The 19,841-nt window shown below is 35.5% G+C and overlaps 1 protein-coding gene across 5 annotated transcripts in view; it reads right to left on the bottom strand.

Annotated features, from left to right (window-relative positions):
- Ranbp16 (Ran-binding protein 16) overlaps positions 1 to 19,841 on the bottom strand; it is an 89,095-nt gene that overhangs the window by 66,928 nt on the left and 2,326 nt on the right. For all 5 annotated transcript variants that reach the window (XM_069822846.1, XM_069822848.1, XM_069822847.1 and 2 more), the window contains exon 3: positions 11,967 to 12,133. In XM_069822846.1, coding sequence (XP_069678947.1) covers positions 11,967 to 12,133 — 167 coding nt within the window. The remainder of the gene's footprint in view (positions 1 to 11,966; positions 12,134 to 19,841) is intronic.

Raw genomic sequence — 19,841 nt, 5'->3', positions numbered from 1 at the left:
AGTTATACTTTATAATTATGAAAGACGTATTGAAAAAACTAAAATGATACATTATTTATAAGGTTCAACTCATAATAGTGCTGTATACCATATGTAAGGAATGTTTAGCTTGTTGTACCAACATTTTTAATTTATTACAAAATTATTATAATTAACAAAATAATATAATATATACAGCAATCTGTTCAACAATGCTTCTTTCATATAATTTTACAATGTAAATTACTGATATGCAACAAATCTTCCTTATTGAGTACTTACAGAACAAAATTAAGAAAAAAAAAAAAATGGGGGGAAACAAAAGAAGAATTCTTCTAACAACCGTAAGTAATGTGATTTGTTGTTTTAAGGATTTGGTAATATTTAAAGAAACAGTTCAAGAATAAGTACAATGAAAACAGGTCTTAAACTGAATTAACTGAATTATTTAAGGATCTGTTCCTACCCATTTAATTTCCTTAGAATTCAACTTTTATATATACACATTTCAACCATTTATTATTTTCCTCATGACTTCTTCCATTTTTTCTGAATCACTGCTAAATGTAATACATAAACATGAAGCTCATACTGTGTAAATTTTCATCTTCAATTTCTTTTCCAGTCTGCACAACATCTCACTCATTCTGTGTTCAAATGAAATTTCCAGAATACGAGTTCATAAACACAAAAGCAACTAGCATGAAGAAATGGAGAAAACTGGAATAATGTATTTTCATTACTTTTCTACAAGAAATATTTAACATTTAAAATTACGCCAAACTCTAGAATATAGGTAAGAAAACTGTTCCAGCATTAGTGACTGTGCCATGTTGAGCCTCGAACAAAAGAAGAGAAACAAGTGAAGATGAGTAAAGATGGCTGTGCAATGTATTCCGAATAATAATTATCCCTGAACCAAAGACTTTGGCTAGCTTAGTAGATGTTGCAAAATATAAAGTTAAAATGAGTAATGTCGATCAGAAAACAAAGACAAAGCCGAGTACTTCCCTGGACCAAAAAACAGTACTTTTCCTTGCATAAAATAAGTAAATAATTAAATAAATGATAGGCAAGTGTTTTCCCTATAATAATTACTTTGCAAACTTTTCTGTATAGTTGGTCTTGATTTCTCACAATGTTACAGCACGGTTTTTAGCTACTTACCTGTATTCTAGAATCATTCCTAAAATTATGTATAGAAAGTGTAACCTGAAAGTGACTGACAGAAGATGAAGTAAGCTTAAAATATTTTACAATTTAGTATTCTTCTTGCAATGAAGTGAAATGTATGTATGTACACCATAAATAAAATAGAAAGCAGGAAGAGACAAACATATTCTCTCACAAACTAACGACATTTTACCAGAATACTCAAATGTTTGACATCTCGTAGATATTTTGATTAGTTCACATTTATGTTAAATATCACATGATTTGAAAAAAGTATGAGTAGGTATTAGCTTGTTTTTCTACTTTTCAAAGACTTCGTAACTGTGAACTTTCTGAATAAATACAAACTTCATACACAACAGGTGAACAGAAAGATGTCAAACATGCCCTATCATCTCACTCGAGGATGTCTTCTTATAAATATTAATATAGTAATGAAATTGACATCAATAACTCGAAGTTCTGAAAAGTGAAATACAATATTAACTCTACAAAAATGTACCAAATTAATTGCACACAAACACTGAGCAACAAACTTTAACCAAAGGAAGGAAAATGGGGCATGGTCAAGGAAGTCACACTTGAGAGTATTGGCGCCACAAACTCTTGCTGATTCTGAGATGAAAGCTACAAAACAAATACGAGACAATGAGATGAGAGCTACAAATAATGAATGATAAATTTAAAGAACACTTACCAAACAATGATATCGAGAATTGTTGACTTAACAATGTCTCAAAAGCAATTGCTCTAGAAAGTGTCACTTTACGTCACATTTGTTTCCAGGTTTTTACTCTAAATATTAAGGAAGAATAATGGGTAAAAAGGCCATCTTTAATAGACAGTCATAATTTATTGAAACTAAAAATTATTACATGTCATGTCATATAGAGTTTTTGAACCACAGCAAAAACTATTCGTGTTCAATATTTACCATCACAGGTGAGCTATTTTGTTATATTTTAACAATACGAACGACGACTATAAAATACCTTATAACTGACATCAATAATAACTGATTCTACCAAAATAACCAAATTCAAATGTGATCACCTTATGTCTTAGAATACAATTAAATGTGAATAAACATTGTGATACAATGTCTACACAAAAAAATTAATTATAATTTAAGAATTATAATAAGATACCTCAAATTTATAGAACAGTTCATAGCCTTAATAAATTCTTAATAGATTTGCATCACTCAACAGTCCTATTTATGTTTTTATTTCCTCACAATATGCTGCAAATATTAAACAGATTTGAAGCACATTAAACAATCAACCAGTTGAACAGCAACACTTCAGGAATTTGAGTACTACTGTATTTCAAAATTCATGCAACTCTATCATAAATGAATACTGATTTATTTTATATGTACCCAAATCCTAATAAATAACTTTATATCATGGAATGTTACAGTAATATAAACAAATAATTAGTATTTGAACTACTGATAGTAACAGTACAACTTTGTAAAATAAAATGGATCATAAGATGTTCTGACAATAAAATAAAAACTTATAATTTAGACTAATTATGAAATATTTTTACATATGCATCAGCTATTGTTCTTCTGCATATGCTCTACTAGCATAACATAGAAAAAGTTGTACATCTGAAGAGAAAAGTAAGTAAGACATTTCTCGATTTATGAACTGTAATATTCCTGTATATGACAAAGAAAAATGTGACGTCATAAAAAATACATCTTGGTTCTGATTTCTACGTAATGTTACTGATGTTCATTTTATTAAGCAGTAAAAGAAACAATATTTTTTAAATTTTTAACTATTATGTACACTCTCAAATGAGAGTAGATTCAAGTAAAAACGAAAACATATACCATATTTGTCAGTGTATATGACGCACTTTTTTGTTCTCAAAAAGGCCTTAAAATTAGGCTGTCTTATACAACGAAGGTAGGCCTACATGTACTGTTATTTTTCATAGCTGCCTGCACTCTAGTTTTTCCCTTCCAAGATCAAACAAAAATTCCAAGATCGTAACACTGGATTAGCTGTCATACCAGGAGGACTAACTTCACAACTACAGCCTCTTGACATTTTGTTAAACAAACCATTCATGTGAGAAGAGTGGAATAAGTGGATGGTGAGCATCAGCTAACTCAGCTTAACAGCCTACACTCACTCAGGTTTGTAAATGGGTCAAAATATCCTGGACCAAAGTCAGTGATAACACTGCTGTGAAGTCAGCAATGCTCTAGATGGAAGTGAAAATCACTTTCTCTATGAATCTGGAGATGAAGAATCTTGTTCTGATTGCAAGTTCAATGGCGCCAATGAAGAAGAAACTTCTGATGACAGCAATGGCAGTGAATTAATGGCTTTGAAGGTCAGTGAATAATTCTTAACATTAGTTATAATTTTTTTTAAATTTGAGTTTTTTTCTAGAAATTTTCTTTCAATTTCTGAGGTACGTCTTATACAAGAGAGCATCTTATAAACCGACAAATACAGTAAGCTATATGTAGATTCTACACACAAATAAATTTCCTCATTATACACATGGATGCAAAACAGAAAAATTAATTACTCTCTAATTTTGATTAGGCAAATTAAAGAACGAAAAGAAATTACTGACTACCTTTCGCAACCAAAGAAGCGACTTCTGACAACTCCGTAAAGTCTACTTTTGAACCCCTTCCAATCACTCCCAAGATCAGTCAGTCATTAGGAACTAAATTCGTCACTTCTGGCACCACACAGGAAATAACAATGGCACTGTCAAATAGATCCCTTTGTTCAGTTGTCATCGCATTGTCAAAGTGTCAAGTTTATAATTTGTGTTTATTTTGTATAGTTTCGGTTTAATGTGGTTTAAATTTATACAGTTTCATTCTAGTTAGTTTGTAGACAGGCATACGCTGCTTACTGTAAATGTTGCAATGTGGACAAAATCTTAAGAGCAGAGAGAATACCATAAGAAGGCAGGCTAAGGTACCAAAATTTGGAATAGGTGCCACAACCTGCAGACAAGAACGTGAAATGTTGTACTTGGTACCAGAATATTTTTTGTGGGAAAGAAAAAATAAAGATATGCTTGAAAATATACAAATAAGATCGTGGATAGTATAGTGATAACCTAAAAACAATTTCGTCAACTGTCATTAAAACTGGAAAAGAGCTGAGGAAGCAAGAAAAGGAATATTAAGGTAAGTGTTCACTACATCGTATCGCACGCATCAGACGAATCGCACGGATCGGAAAAAGATTATCTTTGCTGTAATTGTTATGTAACCGCGTTCACTCCATCGTATCGGACGCATTGCCTATTGGTAAATCTGTCCACGTTTCTCGGATGGGCAACTTTCCCGATGCGTGCGATCATGGCCTTCTTTAATAAATCAATTTTAATTGCTCAACTGTTACTATTATGTTGTGCCATGTTCAGTGTCGCGCCAAAATGGCAGTCGGAAAACTTATTTCGCGTGTAGAAAATTGCGAAGAATTATATAATTTGAGACATTCCCATTACAGTAATCAAGTCATTTCTTGCAAATATATTATGTAACCAGTATTTCTTTCGTTTCTTCCTCTTCAATTAAGACGCACGAAGCAATTACAAATTCTTATTCGCTAACAGACGTAATTAATAGACCTAACCTCAATTCCTCTGCTTTCAGTATTGTCAATATTGTACGACGTCATGTTTTAAACAGCTGATAGGGGAATCTGATGAAGCGATGAGGTGAAGCCGTTACAGTGAACGCACTGCACTTAAAATATCTGTTGCATGCGATTCGTACGAGGAGTGCGATACGATAGAGTGAACGCTTACCTTTAGTGTGATGTCACCAACGAGACCTCTTCTAGAAACTCTAGGTAAGTTATGCCACCTATCCCACTGTGTCTACCACAATATTAAACAAATTTGACTAAGGTTCTGCATATATTCCCTAACTTTTTTCTCATGCTTATCAGTAATAGACACAAAATCTCTGCCAGCTATCTGTCACTGGTGTGAGGGAAGGGAGAATGTTGCTAGTTGCAATCTGTGCACTAGCCCTGTACTTTCCACGTGCTTTACTAGAGATATCAGAAGTTGGTTCTTTCCTCACGATCAGAGTAACATATTAAAGTAAATTTTATTTCACAGAAGCTCTGTGCCATCTGAAATACAACCCAAGATTTTCAAAAATAAAATGTAGTGCAATAAAATGACAAACATATTAACCAATCTTGAGTTTTCACACCAAACCTGAGGTCAATATATTCCATAACATGTATAATTCCCCTGCTTTTATATTGTCATTTAAAGTTATTTATGCTCGACCATGCCGAAATGTAGTAATTATACACCTGGTAGCAGTCTTTTAATGCATGTCATTAAAGTACACCTATTCATTAAAGTTCAGGTTTTCGATTATTCTCGGATATGCAAACGAAAGACTACTATCGAAACGTCATGGAGGCTGGAAATCCAATACTGTCACAGAAGGTTATGTTCTGTTACTATAATAATTAGCGTTAATTGTAAATAATATTCAAATAAATTCAATCTGTTATCTCGTTTTTCAATTCTAAATCAATTTCCAGGTTATATCAAGATTAATGTTTATTTTACTCTCTAGATTATATCAAGGTCGTCGACATTCGTTTCCTGGAAAAAATCAATACTTTCGTGTCTGCGCACATCTCATAAGTTATGAGGTAGGCTATTGCACTCACTCACATAACAATAACATGAATACTTATGAATAATTTCAAGTTAGAAATATGGTCGAGCATAAAAAGTCATATGAAACTTGCCTATAATGGTAATTAAGACACTTGTATGAAAATTATGAAACAAGCTTGCGCTCGTTTCATAAACATTCTCGCGTCTTAATTACTACCATTATAGGCTCGTTGCATAATGTACTATTGTAACATAAGATTCTATAAAATTAAACATTTTTTAACAAAATAATTTTTAATTCCTGAGAATACTTACCACTCAGAAATTATTTTAGTTTTATAAAATGCATGAAACACAATCTACATAAAGAAGTCTTGATTCTGGTGCTGCAAATGGTATCCTTGATCCTTCAGAGCACTTTAAATGAACAGGAAATTACATCGGGTATTCTGAACACAGTTCATAACGGTTTGTAGGAAGCAGAAATTAGAGATCTTTCATAACTTCGGTATTACGAGGAAGTACAAGTGGTCAGGATCGTGCTCCAGTCATTTTATCTCAGGAAGTGCCTGAGTAACTATTTATCATGATGGTAAGTAATACTGTTCCAAAGCATGTGACTAAATAATTTTATTTTCTACAAACATGCATAAAATGAGACAATGGATATTCTCGGTTAATACATTTTTAAATAATAATACAACAAACTTGTATCACTGGAACAAGAGCTCTATTTTTCTTGTTACTTTGAAAAGATCCAGTAAAGTGAGTTATCTACTGATTGTGAAAAAGATAATGAAAACATACTACAATATATGTTCCAACTCTGTAAAAAGCTTATAACAAACCAAACAATTTTCATATTTAACGAACATTTTAACAAAGAACTTCATACTGTGTAATGAATCTGGATTATTAAGTTTTCATACAAGTTTTTGCATTAATAGTACACGGTGTTCACAAGGGGTTTCAAACCATTATATTTTCTGTATTTTTTAATTTATAAATTAATGACAAGCTTCAATTGGAAGAACAACTGTCCAAGTTTGGTGTACATCACTCAAAATCCCTCTATATGCGTACATCTAAGCAGTAGTCAAATTCCTGCCATACCCGATCAAGCACGAGTGATCTGTCCCTGGAGATCCTGTAGGGAACGAGGCATTTGGGGTATGTAAAGTCTGTCTTTCACATACCCCCAATAGAAGAAATCACAGTGTTAGATGCAGGAACCACGGCGACCATCGCAGGAGATCTGAATAGTGATTATAACAAATAGGATGGAGCCCCCCTTCATTTCCATCATGATGGGAGACTCCACTTCATGTTATTCCACAGTGCTGGATTGGACGTGCTATAGATGCGGATACCATCTCCTATGATAGCCGTCACAGTACCCAGATCTAACACCATGTGATTTCTTCTATTGGGGGTATGTGAAAGACAGAGTTTATGCACTCGAAATGCCTCGCTCCCTATGGCATCTCCACAGAGGGTTGAGGATACCATTACATCAGACATGCTCGATCGGGTATGGCAGGAATTTTACTAACATTTAGATGTGTGCCAGGTGACCAGAGGTGTGCACATTGAGAGACTTTGAGTGATGTACACCAAACTTGGACAATTCTTCTTCCGATTGAAGCTAGTCATTCATTTATAAATTTATGCTCGACCATGCCGAAACGTAGTAATTATACACCTGGTAGCAGACCTTTAATGCATGTCATTAAAGTACACCTACTCATTAAAGGTCAGGTCTTTCAGCCAATGACGACTCAGGTTACAACTGTTCAGCCAATGACAGGTCAGCTTTCTACCGTTATAAAACCGCAAGTATCGATTATTCTCGGATATGCAATCGAAAGAGAATTAGCGAAAAGTCACGGAGGCTGAAAAATCCAATACTGTTGCAGAAGGTTATGTTCTGTTACTATAATAATTAGCGTTAATTGTAAATAATATTCAAATAAATTCAATTTGTCATCTCGTCTTTCAATGTCTAATTTAATTTCAATGTTATCTCTGTAGGTTCTTATGGCCTAGCAAGGTCAATGTGGATATCTGTTCCTCGGAAAAAATCAATACTTTCGCGTCTGCGCACATCTCACAACATACAGAACATTGCTGAAGGTCAGATACAATTAAAATTAATAATTTCAAGTTAGAAATATGGTCGAGCATAAAAAGTCGTATGAAACTAGCCTATAATGGTAATTAAGAAGCTCGTATGAAAATTATGAAACTCGCACTCGTTTCATAAATATCCATACTCACTTCTTAATTATCTTCATTATAAGCTCGTTGCATAATGTACTATTAAAAAATACAGAAAATACAATGGTTTGAAACTCCACCATTCTTTTGTGAACACGTATGTTATGAAACTAGTTTATAATATTCTACTTTATTACATGTTTAGGGAACAAGCAAAGCGAATTTCCTAATTCTGACGAATGTAATAGCTGTATAACATTATAATCTTGTTTCATATGCTATTTTTTGTTCATCAGCATTATAAAACAATTAATAAAAATAATATAATTATGAAATTTGTATCATTGTATATGAAGAAAGAGGTTGCTACAACAGTGCTGTAAATATTACTGGATGGTAAATTGTTTCATAATATTAATTTTATGGCATAAGTTATGCCATCATAATAGAAGTCACAAGCATGAGTAGCTTCACATAAGATTATTACAAGCAGGAGATACCTGTTTAAATAATCTCACTGCATAGACCAGTGTCCAATTGTGTAACTGTCTACTTACACAATGCCATACTTACCTTCTTAATTAAGTACCCATATTTTATATCTGCTTAGCAAGAGGGCACTGTTTCCTTAGAAAACACAAACACAGATAGAACTCTACAAATGAAACCCGAAGTGCAGACTTTTTCAGCTAGAAGAAGCTGTCTGACCATATTATCTTTGAATTTGAATAACTGAAGTCTTAGAGGAAATAATTTGTTTGGTATTATAAATTCAGGGGTAGAAAATGCTTTTGAAGGAGACTGTAAGACAGTTCTTCAAACTGATTGAGATTTTAGGACTATTTAATTAATTTCGCTCTTTTGATGTAAAAGATGGAAGGCATAGTAGGATAAATGGGATTAAACAATTTGTATATTCCAATCCAAGTATGATATAATTAGAACAAAGTCATTTGGCCATGGAGGACAAAAGCTTAAATTTGACTGTCACTAAACTGAAAATCTGAAGCATGAAAAACAGCATTTGAAAAAAATGCAAACGTTACATCTATAAATTCTCACCTTCGTATGTATGAAACTAATAATTTTTAAGCTTTTATTAAACACTGGAGGATTTAGTTGTGAAGACAAGGTAGATTGGGGTGATTGCACCATTGTTTTATACCTCCAGGTGAAAGCCATATAAATATAGTTCCTTACTATGTTTAAATTGGAATATTTTTAATATCTGTCTAAGCTTAACTTTAGTAAACACTTATTTTTCAAATTATCCTCTTGTTGATTTAGTTTTTTTCTTTCCAATACCTAAGTGGCCCAGTTCTCCAGAATTTTGAGGTAATGGAACTGCCCCACTTCTTTCTCTCTGTACTTGCAATTTTTTTCTGGGTAACTAAACCACAGAGTTGTCATCAATTTAGGAATTCCTCCAACCCCCCATAATTTTAAAATGACTGTTTATTTAGGAGTTGCAAGTGAAAGAGGCACCTTTCCTTTCAAACCTGATAAAGGAAAAAGCCAGAGGAATCATTTTAAAGATGACTCACGAACAATAAGAAAATAACTGGAAGGAGCATATCTTGAGAATGGATTCAGTCAGATTCCCAGAAGGCAATAATGCAGTATTGTTCAATGGCAAATGCTCACTGGGTTGTCTCATGAAAAGATGGTATGAAAATCCTTTTCTCAGACTGTAATAGTTCTTTTAGGACTAAAACATGGCAGGATGTGAATGTGAAGGATATCAGAAAAATAGCCGCAATTGCTTTGGACTGTCACTGAACAATCATCTGTAAGTTGGGCAATCATTAGATGTTTGTTGTTTCAGAACTTGAAATGGGTAAGTGTTGCCAACACAAAGAAATAAATATCTCCATTACACAGTAAAAACAGTCTTGTATATATAGTCGCGAAGCTTGAGATGCTTTTTTTGCATTTCTCGCGATAGTTGTTAGCTGCTTGGAGCGCTGTGAGTACTAGGAACAATAGACTGTGTCACTGACATTGTGATCTAATACAGGCCGTAAGGCAGGCCATGTGACTCACAACACGATCACGAAGAGCGGCATTTCAACCATATAAATTAGTTGGAATGTATAAAGAGTAACAATAACGTATATTTCTCTAAAATGTAGTGTAATTGCATTAACAAAATTTAAAACAATGATCATGAGACACTTCAGACATAATTCACTTGCGAGTTAAGGTGTAATATTATTTTTGGTGTGACAATTACGTTGTTCGTATGTGTAATACCTGCCATTATTTCGATTAAATATTGCGATATTCTTGTACATTCATTTATGCACAATTCAATAATTTTCAGTTCCACTGCACGAATATTTTGATATGTTGAAATTAAAGGTTATGTTTACTGTCCCAGTTGCCCCTTTCTGTCTAATTTTATTGGTCTCCAATGCCCTGCCACTACATATGTATGTTATGTTACAAGGAAATTATAGGTTATGTTTACTATATTTAACTTATATTCCTTTTTATGAAACCTCAAAATAGCTTCCATTCTGAACTTAAAATGTTGATGCGAACAGATTATGTTAACATGTAAAATTCTCTTCACATTAAAATAACAGTTTTGTAATTACTTCTGCAACATATTATGTAACAAGAAGTAAAAGGAACTTACGGACACATTACACTAAATAAAACTTAGCAATGATACGCAATAAAGTTATAATATAATATTTCACCGAGCTCCATACATTGAAACAAAAAACCCGAACAAACATTACGGCCTGGTCTAGATCGAAAAGGCATTGACTGTGCCGTATTTCGCACTGTTATGAAAAGTTGTGTAAACTGTGAAATGTTCATTATCTGTTGTAATAAATGTAATTGACTAAAATACAATAATTTGAATAATAACATGAGACAAAGTGACGTTTATAGCACTATAAATTGTAAGAAAAAGAGGTTAGAGTTATCCTTCTTCCGAAAGATCCAGGAAGGTGAGTTTATAAAATATAATATATATTTTATGAAAATAATATATAAACCTTATGTATTTCATATTTCAATAGTGGAAGGAAGGTGTTAATTTTTTCAAAAGAACACAATATCGAAAGTACAATGCATTTTATTGTCTACTGGGGAAAGGGTGTGATGAGGCGATAGTAGCGATCCTGGTGGCTAGCAACTATCTATGGATGCATATTTATTAAGTATTGAGCTTCGTGACTGTATATACTAGACTGGTAAAAATGTTATGAAAATAGGCCTATGGCCCAATTTCCCTTTACTTACACTGTATAATGAAAAACGAGTTTAGCTCATTTAATTACCACACAACATATTTAAGCTGTCCTCAATGGTTAATGGTGAACATGGACTGCCATTAGAACCAGATTAACAATGGATTTTTAAGAATAAAAATCCTTAATAAGTGTTTGTTTTCAAAGGAAGTGTAGTTGGGAGGGTTTTATCATAAAATAACAGCATGTGAAAGAATACTGTTCTTAAGGAGAGACTTCAAAGCAAAATTTATTGACCATTTCTCAGTTAATTAACTTTGGTAGTTGTCACCCTCACCTATCAATGGGAGGAGGTAATAACTTTGTCTTGCCATGTTCCCAATCCAGAAATGGAATTCTTCATAATGGCAGACTAGCAGAGTTCAGAAGTATTTGCAATCAACCATCCACATATTTAGTGAAGTCAGACAGTCAAGTGTACCCGCAGATACCACAGTTCATGCTGCATTGCTGCATGGTTACCCTCACTCCGACTACTTGAAGTTGAGGCAAAATACTGCATCACTTCATTTGTCAATTATATAATAAGCTGATATTTGATATTCAGTAACAAGCAGAAGTATGTGCTCTCACTTATCTTAAAAGATATGATGCTGCTTTGGTACAGAAATATCTCTCAACTGTAATTCAGTTCTTTTTCTAGAAAAAGAAAAGTGCAATATCTTCAGTTTCTTTTCAATAAACACTTACCTGCAAGAATTTTGTAATATCAGTGACAACATTTCTGAAGACGAACTCATCCTTGTCACTATCGAACCACCCAAGTTTGCTTATTCGAGCAAAAAGTGTCACCAAGGCCTGAATAACAAAATTTGGAAGTTTGGGTCGAGTTGCCAGGTAATTCAGAACGTAATTACCTGAAGGAAGAAAAAAAAAAGTAGTTATAAATCAATAGCGTAATGCATTATAGTTTAATAGGAAAGTAGGATTTATGATTGGCTGTTTGTAATATTGAAGGAATAAAGGAAAAATACTACCTACGAAATAAGAACATTATCGTAAATTACTAACTTAATACATCATCTGCTAGGACTTGTGAAAGCATGATTATACTTATGGCTACGAGCTTGCAATAATGATATTAGCAATAATTTGCCTATATCTCACATATAACTTCAAGTATACGAGTTTACTAAACGACTACGATGGTTTGGTCATATGAATAGGACGAAAGAAGATAGACTGCTGAAGAATGTGTAAAAATGAAGGAAAAGGGTAAGATCAAAATTGACATGGCCACAAGGAATAATTAGAACAGTGGTTGTCAGCACTCGCTGAAATGGCTAGCAGGTAAGCAATGCATTGTAATATGTCCCATTGTGCAGCTGGAAGAGGGAGAACATACCCACCAGCAGCCACAGATGCACCCTAGTGCAGTCTCTTATCTGCGGGTATTACTAATTTAAGTTCCTTAGAAAAAGTTTCACCATACCAAGATATCTTATATTGTTGGAAATAATGATCCTCTGAATTGTGGCCACCCACCACACACACATACCCCACACCCACTCATCCCACCCCCACACACACATCCACAACCCCCACAACCCCCACACACCCCAACACACGCACCCACCCCCCATACACACCCACTCCACCCCCACCCCCACACACGCATCCATCCCCACCACCCCAAAACACGCACCCACCCCCATACACACCCACAACACCCCCATCCCCACACACGCACCCACAACCCCCACACTGCCACCCCAACACACGCACCCACTCCCATACACACCCACTCCACCCCACCTACCCTACCCCCACACACGCACCCATCCCCACACACCCACTCCACCCCCACACACGCATCCACAACCCCCACATCCACTCCACTGCCACCCCCACACACCCAACATACGCACCCACCCCCATACACACCCACTCCACCACACCCACCCTACCCCCACACACGCACCCATCCCCACACACCCACTCCACCCCCACCCACCCCAACACACGCACCCCCCCATACACACGCACCCATCCCCACACACCCACTCCACCCCCATCCCCACACACCCACTCCACCCAAAGCCACGCACCCAACCCCATACACACCCACTCCACCCCCCACCCCCACAAATCCACTCCACTGCCACCCCCACTCATCCCCACCAACCCACCTCCACCCCCACACACCCATCCCCACCCTTCACACACACACTCCACCCCCACACCCCACCTCCAAAAAAAAAACAAACACACACACGCACACGCACAAAAAAAACCGCTTCTTTAGTTCTCAGGCATCAGGTCTTCCTAGCAATCTTCTATGCTCTATCCTGTCCCTTGGCAGTCTACTCGCTTTTTGGATGTTTTTTCTCTTTTTTTTCCTGCTAACTTCTCCACACATTCCTCTACTCTACCCTTGGTCTTCCTCTACCTCTTTACACTTCTGGTTGTGCTTTCAGCAGCTGTCTAAGCTTTCTGTTTTCTGTGTCTCATAACAAGCCGAAACCATCTCAGCTCGTTTCTATTCATCACTTTGACTGAAGGTTGCTGTCCTAGTTCTTTTCTAATTTGTGTATTTCTTATTCTGACCTTTCTTGTATCCTCTATTACTTTCCAACATAAAATTACATCTTTCTTTTTCCTTTGTATAGCCTTAGACATAAAAAATGACCGATCTCTGTAGCATGAATTTGTCTAAGTCCACTCTGGGCAGCGCCTGGTTCACACGAGTAGGAAAAGGATGTTTATTTTGCACCTAATTTACTCCTTGAATAAATCTTCGTTACAGATTATTCATAATACTTGATCTATAAACAGACAGACAAGCAACAAACAAACAAAACAAATGAAAAACAAAGCGAAGTTGTGCATAAGAAGTTCCTTCATGTGTAAATCTAAGCTCTCATGGAATCAATGAAAGTCTTCCAAAGGGGACTTAGCGTATGGCAGTTGGTCATCTTTTTGTCTAAGACTGTATCTTTCAGTGACACATTTCTATCAGAAAAATAACACTATATGTTCCTAATGTATTCATTCATTCATAGTGTTCACTGAAAACCCAGCATTCTCCAGTCTTTTCTATTTTCTGCCTTCTTCTTTGTCTCCTCATATGATCCATATATCTTAATGCTATCATTTGATATCTTCTTCTGCCTCAAACTCTTCTCCCATTCATCATTCCTTCCAGTGCATCCCTCTTTTTGATTAGTTTCAGCATCAGTCTTTCTTCATCCACTCTTTCCAACACAGCTACGTTTCTTATTCTGTCTGTCCACTTCATACGCTCCATTCTTCTCCATATCCACATTTCAAATACTTCTATTTGCTTCTCTTCACTTCGTCGTAATGTTCATGTTTCTGCTTCATACAATGTCACACTCCACACAAAGCACTTCACTAGTCTCTTACTTAGTTCTTTCTCCAGAGGTGCTCAGATGCTACTTTTTCTATTAAAAGCTTCCTTTGCCATTGCTATCCTCCTTTTGACTTCCTGATAGCAGTTCATGTTGCTATTTATAGTACACCCCAAGTATCTGAAGTTCTTCACTTGCTCTACTGCCTCATTTATTATACTTAATTTTTTTTACCTGTATAAACGATTTAAATCAATGTATAGTTTGCCAGATATTTCTTCCGTAACTGCATAACATTCCAAATAGTATAGTATAGTACCCATAGCTGGCTTATACAGAACAAATATAGATCCCTTTTTGCTTTCAATTTCATAAGCATTTCAACATCATATATATTATTTTAAAGTACCGAAGTACATATGATATTTCCATGCAGATATTCTGCGTCATCATACGATGAAAGAGTAATGGAACGGAGAAAAATTCTCTTCGGCGCCGGGATTTGAACCCGGGTTTTCAGCTCTACGTGCTGATGCTTTATCCACTAAGCCACACCGGATACAACCCCGGCATCGGATAGAATCGTCTCAGATTAAGCTCCAACTCTTGGGTTCCCTCTAGTGGCCGCCCTCTGCACTACGTCATAGATGTCTATGAACGTAGGACCGAAGTCCACACATGTGCTGAGGTGCACTCGTTATGAGTGACTAGTTGGCCGGGATCCGACAGAATAAGCGCCGTCTTAAATCACGAAGTGATTTACGCATATCATATATATTATTTTAACGCACCGAAGTACATATGATATTTCCATGCAGATATTCTGCGTCATCATACGATGAAAGAGTAATGGAACGGAGAAAAATTCTCTTCGGCGCCGGGATTTGAACCCGGGTTTTCAGCTCTACGTGCTGATGCTTTATCCACTAAGCCACATCAGATACAACCCCGGCGTCGGATAGAATCGTCTCAGATTAAGCTCCAACTCTTGGGTTCCGTTGGATCCCAGCCAACTAGTCACTCATAACGAGTGCACCTCAGCACATGTGTGGACTTCGGTCCTATGTTCATAGACATCTATGACGTAGTGCAGAGGGCGGCCACTAGAGGGAACCCAAGAGTTGGAGCTTAATCTGAGACGATTCTATCCGACGCCGGGGTTGTATCCGGTGTGGCTTAGTGGATAAAGCATCAGCACGTAGAGCTGAAAACCCGGGTTCAAATCCTGGCGCCGGAGAGAATTTTTCTCCGTTCCATTACTCTTTCATCGTATTTCAACATCAGCTAAATATCACCTCAACATTAGCCAAATACTCACTGAAGTTGAGGTCTACATATATACTCAAGTGTAGCTACCCTTGAGTAAGGGTTGTCAAAAGACTCAGCATACTAAATAGCCCTATATGTCTGCTTTATAAGGTGGGATGAGAGGAATTATTATTAATCTGTCATGGATAAGTAAAAGGTAGAAGTAACCCTTTATATATTATGAAGAAAGCAAATGGAGAGTATGGAGGTAGGGATCCATGCTTTCATGACCTCGGCACTAAAATGAAGTGATGGGAATGAAAATTAAAAATATAAAAACTTCGTGCACACGAACATGGAAGCTTTCAAATTTGCCAGACGTCCAAGACTTAAACAAACCAAATAACGAGAAATTAAAGACTGTGCATAAAGAGACCAGTATCAGATAACATATGTTAGAATAACCAATGCTTTGTTTGTCCTGAGAAAAAAATAGTTTTTATAGACCTACGTTAAAGAAAAATGAAGTGGGATCAATTAACTTCAGGAAACGCATATGTTGGTGCTACGTTAAAGTAGCAATTATGAAACGATTCAAAATTAATGTTGAGGTACTGATGACACAAAAACACTACATTCACTTTTCTTTCAAAGCACATACTGTCTTTCTTCCTTTGTTGATTGTCAAATCAAAAACTTGCCCATATTTACAAATTCAGCCTCATAAAGATTTATCCCCTTTTGTGAAAAAGTACAGTTTTCCTCAGCAAAACTACAACCTAGGTTATTAAATAAAATCGAGGTGAAACAATGGCGTAGTGTACAAATTTTAAGACACTAACGGGGAAAGGGGGAGAGAAAACTACATTTACTTTTTTTCATAGCATCATACTGCCATATTATTTACTTATTTATTCTGGCAGAGTTAAGGTCATCAGGTCTTCTTTTCCAATCAGCTAGAAACAAAAGAATACAGTTCTTTTTCTTTGTTAATGATCAAATCCATAAATGAGTCATAATATTTACATAATTCAGCCACTCTTAGACTGGGCCCCAATGTAAACAAAACAAGCTATATCCATCCGCCAAAAATCAGACCTGTAAACACCAGACCAATAAGTTTGTTTTCCATTTGTACGTGAATTCAGACTAAGCACTACTTCTCTGTGAGTAGAATGTCTTGCGGTCACTGGTACTTCGTTAATGTTTACATTAGGACTCATTCTTCATTCTAAGAGTGAATGGCGTAATATTATAAGTGAAAAATTATTGTTTTGCTCAGCAAAATTATTGTTCTTGTTGTTTATTCAATTGTCCAAAGACAATTCTGAATCTGTTATTAAATGAAATAAAAGAGAAATAATAGTATATTGTACAAATTACTGATAAATAATCTAAATGTCTCCCCACTTATCAAACTCCTAGCTAGGATTTTAATTTGTCCTCTAGATTACATTTTTTACTCATGCTTACAATATTTAGAATAATCTAGAGTATTGTACTTATAATCTTGAAGACCTGGGTTCGATCGCCAGAGTACCCCCAATTTATAACTTGAGTTGGGTAATCTTGTGGTTCAGGTAACAAAGAGATTTTCTGAGAGCTCTGGTTCCCCTATGGCATCCCAAAAAAATCTTAATCATTTCATATCATGGGCGTAGTGTGGACCAGCTTCCTATGGTGCACCCTGGGCAATGACTCTGTCAGTAAATTGTCTACACAATTGGCTTCATAGGGGTAAACGATGAACAGTCAAATACCCGCCATTAGCAATATATATATATGCCCTTTGGATTTAGCAATCTATACTAATAATAAATTTGTAGCCGAAATTTTTCTGGTAATTTTCGATTTTCCAAAAATAATTGGTCCTAACATATATAATTAACTGCCCTGAAACCGAAAATCGCTTTTTTTAAATTTTTGTTTGTATGTCTGTCTGTCTGGATGTTTGTTACCTTTTCATGCAATAATGGCTGAACCGATTTATATGAAAATTAGAATATAAATTAAGTTCGTTGTAACTTAGAATTTAGGCTATATGGCATTCAAAATATTTTATTTAAAAGGGGGGTTATAAGGGGGCTTGAATTAAATAAATCGAAATATCTCCCTTATTATTAATTTTCATAAAAAATATTACATAACAAAAGTTTCTTTAAAAATAATTTCCGACAAGTTTTATTCCATGCAAAATTTTGATAGGACTGATATTTAATGAGATAAATGAGTTTAAAAATTACAATAACAACGCCATCTAAGGCGGTGTAATGAAATAAAAAACAAATGACTTCGTCTATAAGGGGCCTTGGACAACAACAATCAAAAGCTATGAAACATACGGTAGCCTACAGAGAATGTTTCTGTGTTTGTATGAAGTAATATTGGAAGCTAAACTGATTTGTATAATTAAATATTAATTCACCATAGGAAAGTGTAGTTTCTCTAGATGGACATAATGCTATAATGTTATTACAGTAACTTGTGAGTGAATCGCGGACAGGTAAGATTAAAATAGCTTCTCGTGCACAGAAAACTTGACAGGCATTCGTTTCCTGTATTTCCTAAAATAAGTTTTATGACCAAATGAGTGGTCTCCAGATCAAAATGATCGCAGTTTAATTTTTTTAATACAATTTAAATTAAATACCATAATAAACGATTTATCCTTCTATCAAACACGAATGTTCCCGGGATCAAATGTCCTATTTTAATTATGTAATTACTTTATATTTATTTCTAACGGGTGCAGTAGAGCGCATGGGTACGGCTAGTTATTCAATAAGTGCATATATTATGTGTTTCTATATTATTACATGCAATTATTGGTGTAATTCGTAATAATTTATTTTAACGGCACCATGAATTTACTATATCTGGTACATAATAGAGGTTGCATCTCAATGTGGGGACCATATCTAAGGAGATATCTAAGTGACAGAAGACAGTGACAAAGTTGGAGTAGGTTAGTTGAGATATCTAAGTGACAGAAAACTGTGACAAGGTTGGAGTGGGTTAAATGTAAGGATAGCACATCTGGTTACAACTGATACCGCTAAAGTAAACAAATACCAAATAATTTTTCTGAGACTCTGCAAAATTCAATAGACATATACAACAAAATTCGCCCTACACATAAAATCAGGTTATCTAGTCTTGAGTATAGGGGTCATAGTTGTTATAGAAAACTCACTCATGCTAACCATTACTGTAGGTTTGTTTATGTGTAAAGGTAAATTGGTCACATGAGCAATTTCCTCTGAATTGGATCTCTCACTAGTACGTGTTTTCTTAACCTTCATTACCTGTAGCTCCTCTGCTCAATGTGGTAATAGTGTTACCATCATGACAACACCGATAAAACATAAAAATATTTTCGAAGTTAATGTCTGGTAGAGTGTATTTATTCATACTGGTAATTAGTGGAGAAAAATTTGCTCCGGCACGGGGGATCGAACCCAGGACCCCCAACGACCACAGGATTGTATGCTTCTAAGATTGTGAAATTACCGTGGCAATGTTTTTTTCGTAATGTGTGATAGTGTACGGATTTTACACTAGATGGCGTTCTTATATATGATAGATTTAATTACTTACTTAAGGCTTTTTAGAGAACCGGGAGGTTCATTGCTGCCCTCACATAAGCCTGTCATTGGTCCCTATCCTGAGCAAGATTAATCCAGTTTCTACCATCATATACACCTCCCTCAAATCCATTTCAATATTATCCTCCCATCTATGCCTCAGCATCCCCAAAGGTCTTTTTCCCTCCGGCTTCCCAACTAACACTCTATATGCATTTCCAGATTCGCCCATGTGTGCTATGTGCCCTGCCCATCTCAAACGTCTAGATTTAATGTTCCTAATTACTTATGTCAGGTGAAGAATACAATGCGTGCAGTTCTGCGTTGTGTAACTTTCTCCATTCTCCTGTAATTTCATCCCTCTTAGCCCAAAATATTTTCCTAAGCACCTTATTCTCAAACACCCTTAACCTCTGTTCCTC

This window comes from Periplaneta americana, chromosome 4 (genome assembly GCF_040183065.1).
Source record: "Periplaneta americana isolate PAMFEO1 chromosome 4, P.americana_PAMFEO1_priV1, whole genome shotgun sequence".
NCBI lineage: Eukaryota > Metazoa > Arthropoda > Insecta > Blattodea > Blattidae > Periplaneta > Periplaneta americana.
The sequence above is the reverse complement of the archived record's forward strand: the minus strand, read 5'-3'. Positions and strand labels throughout refer to the sequence as shown.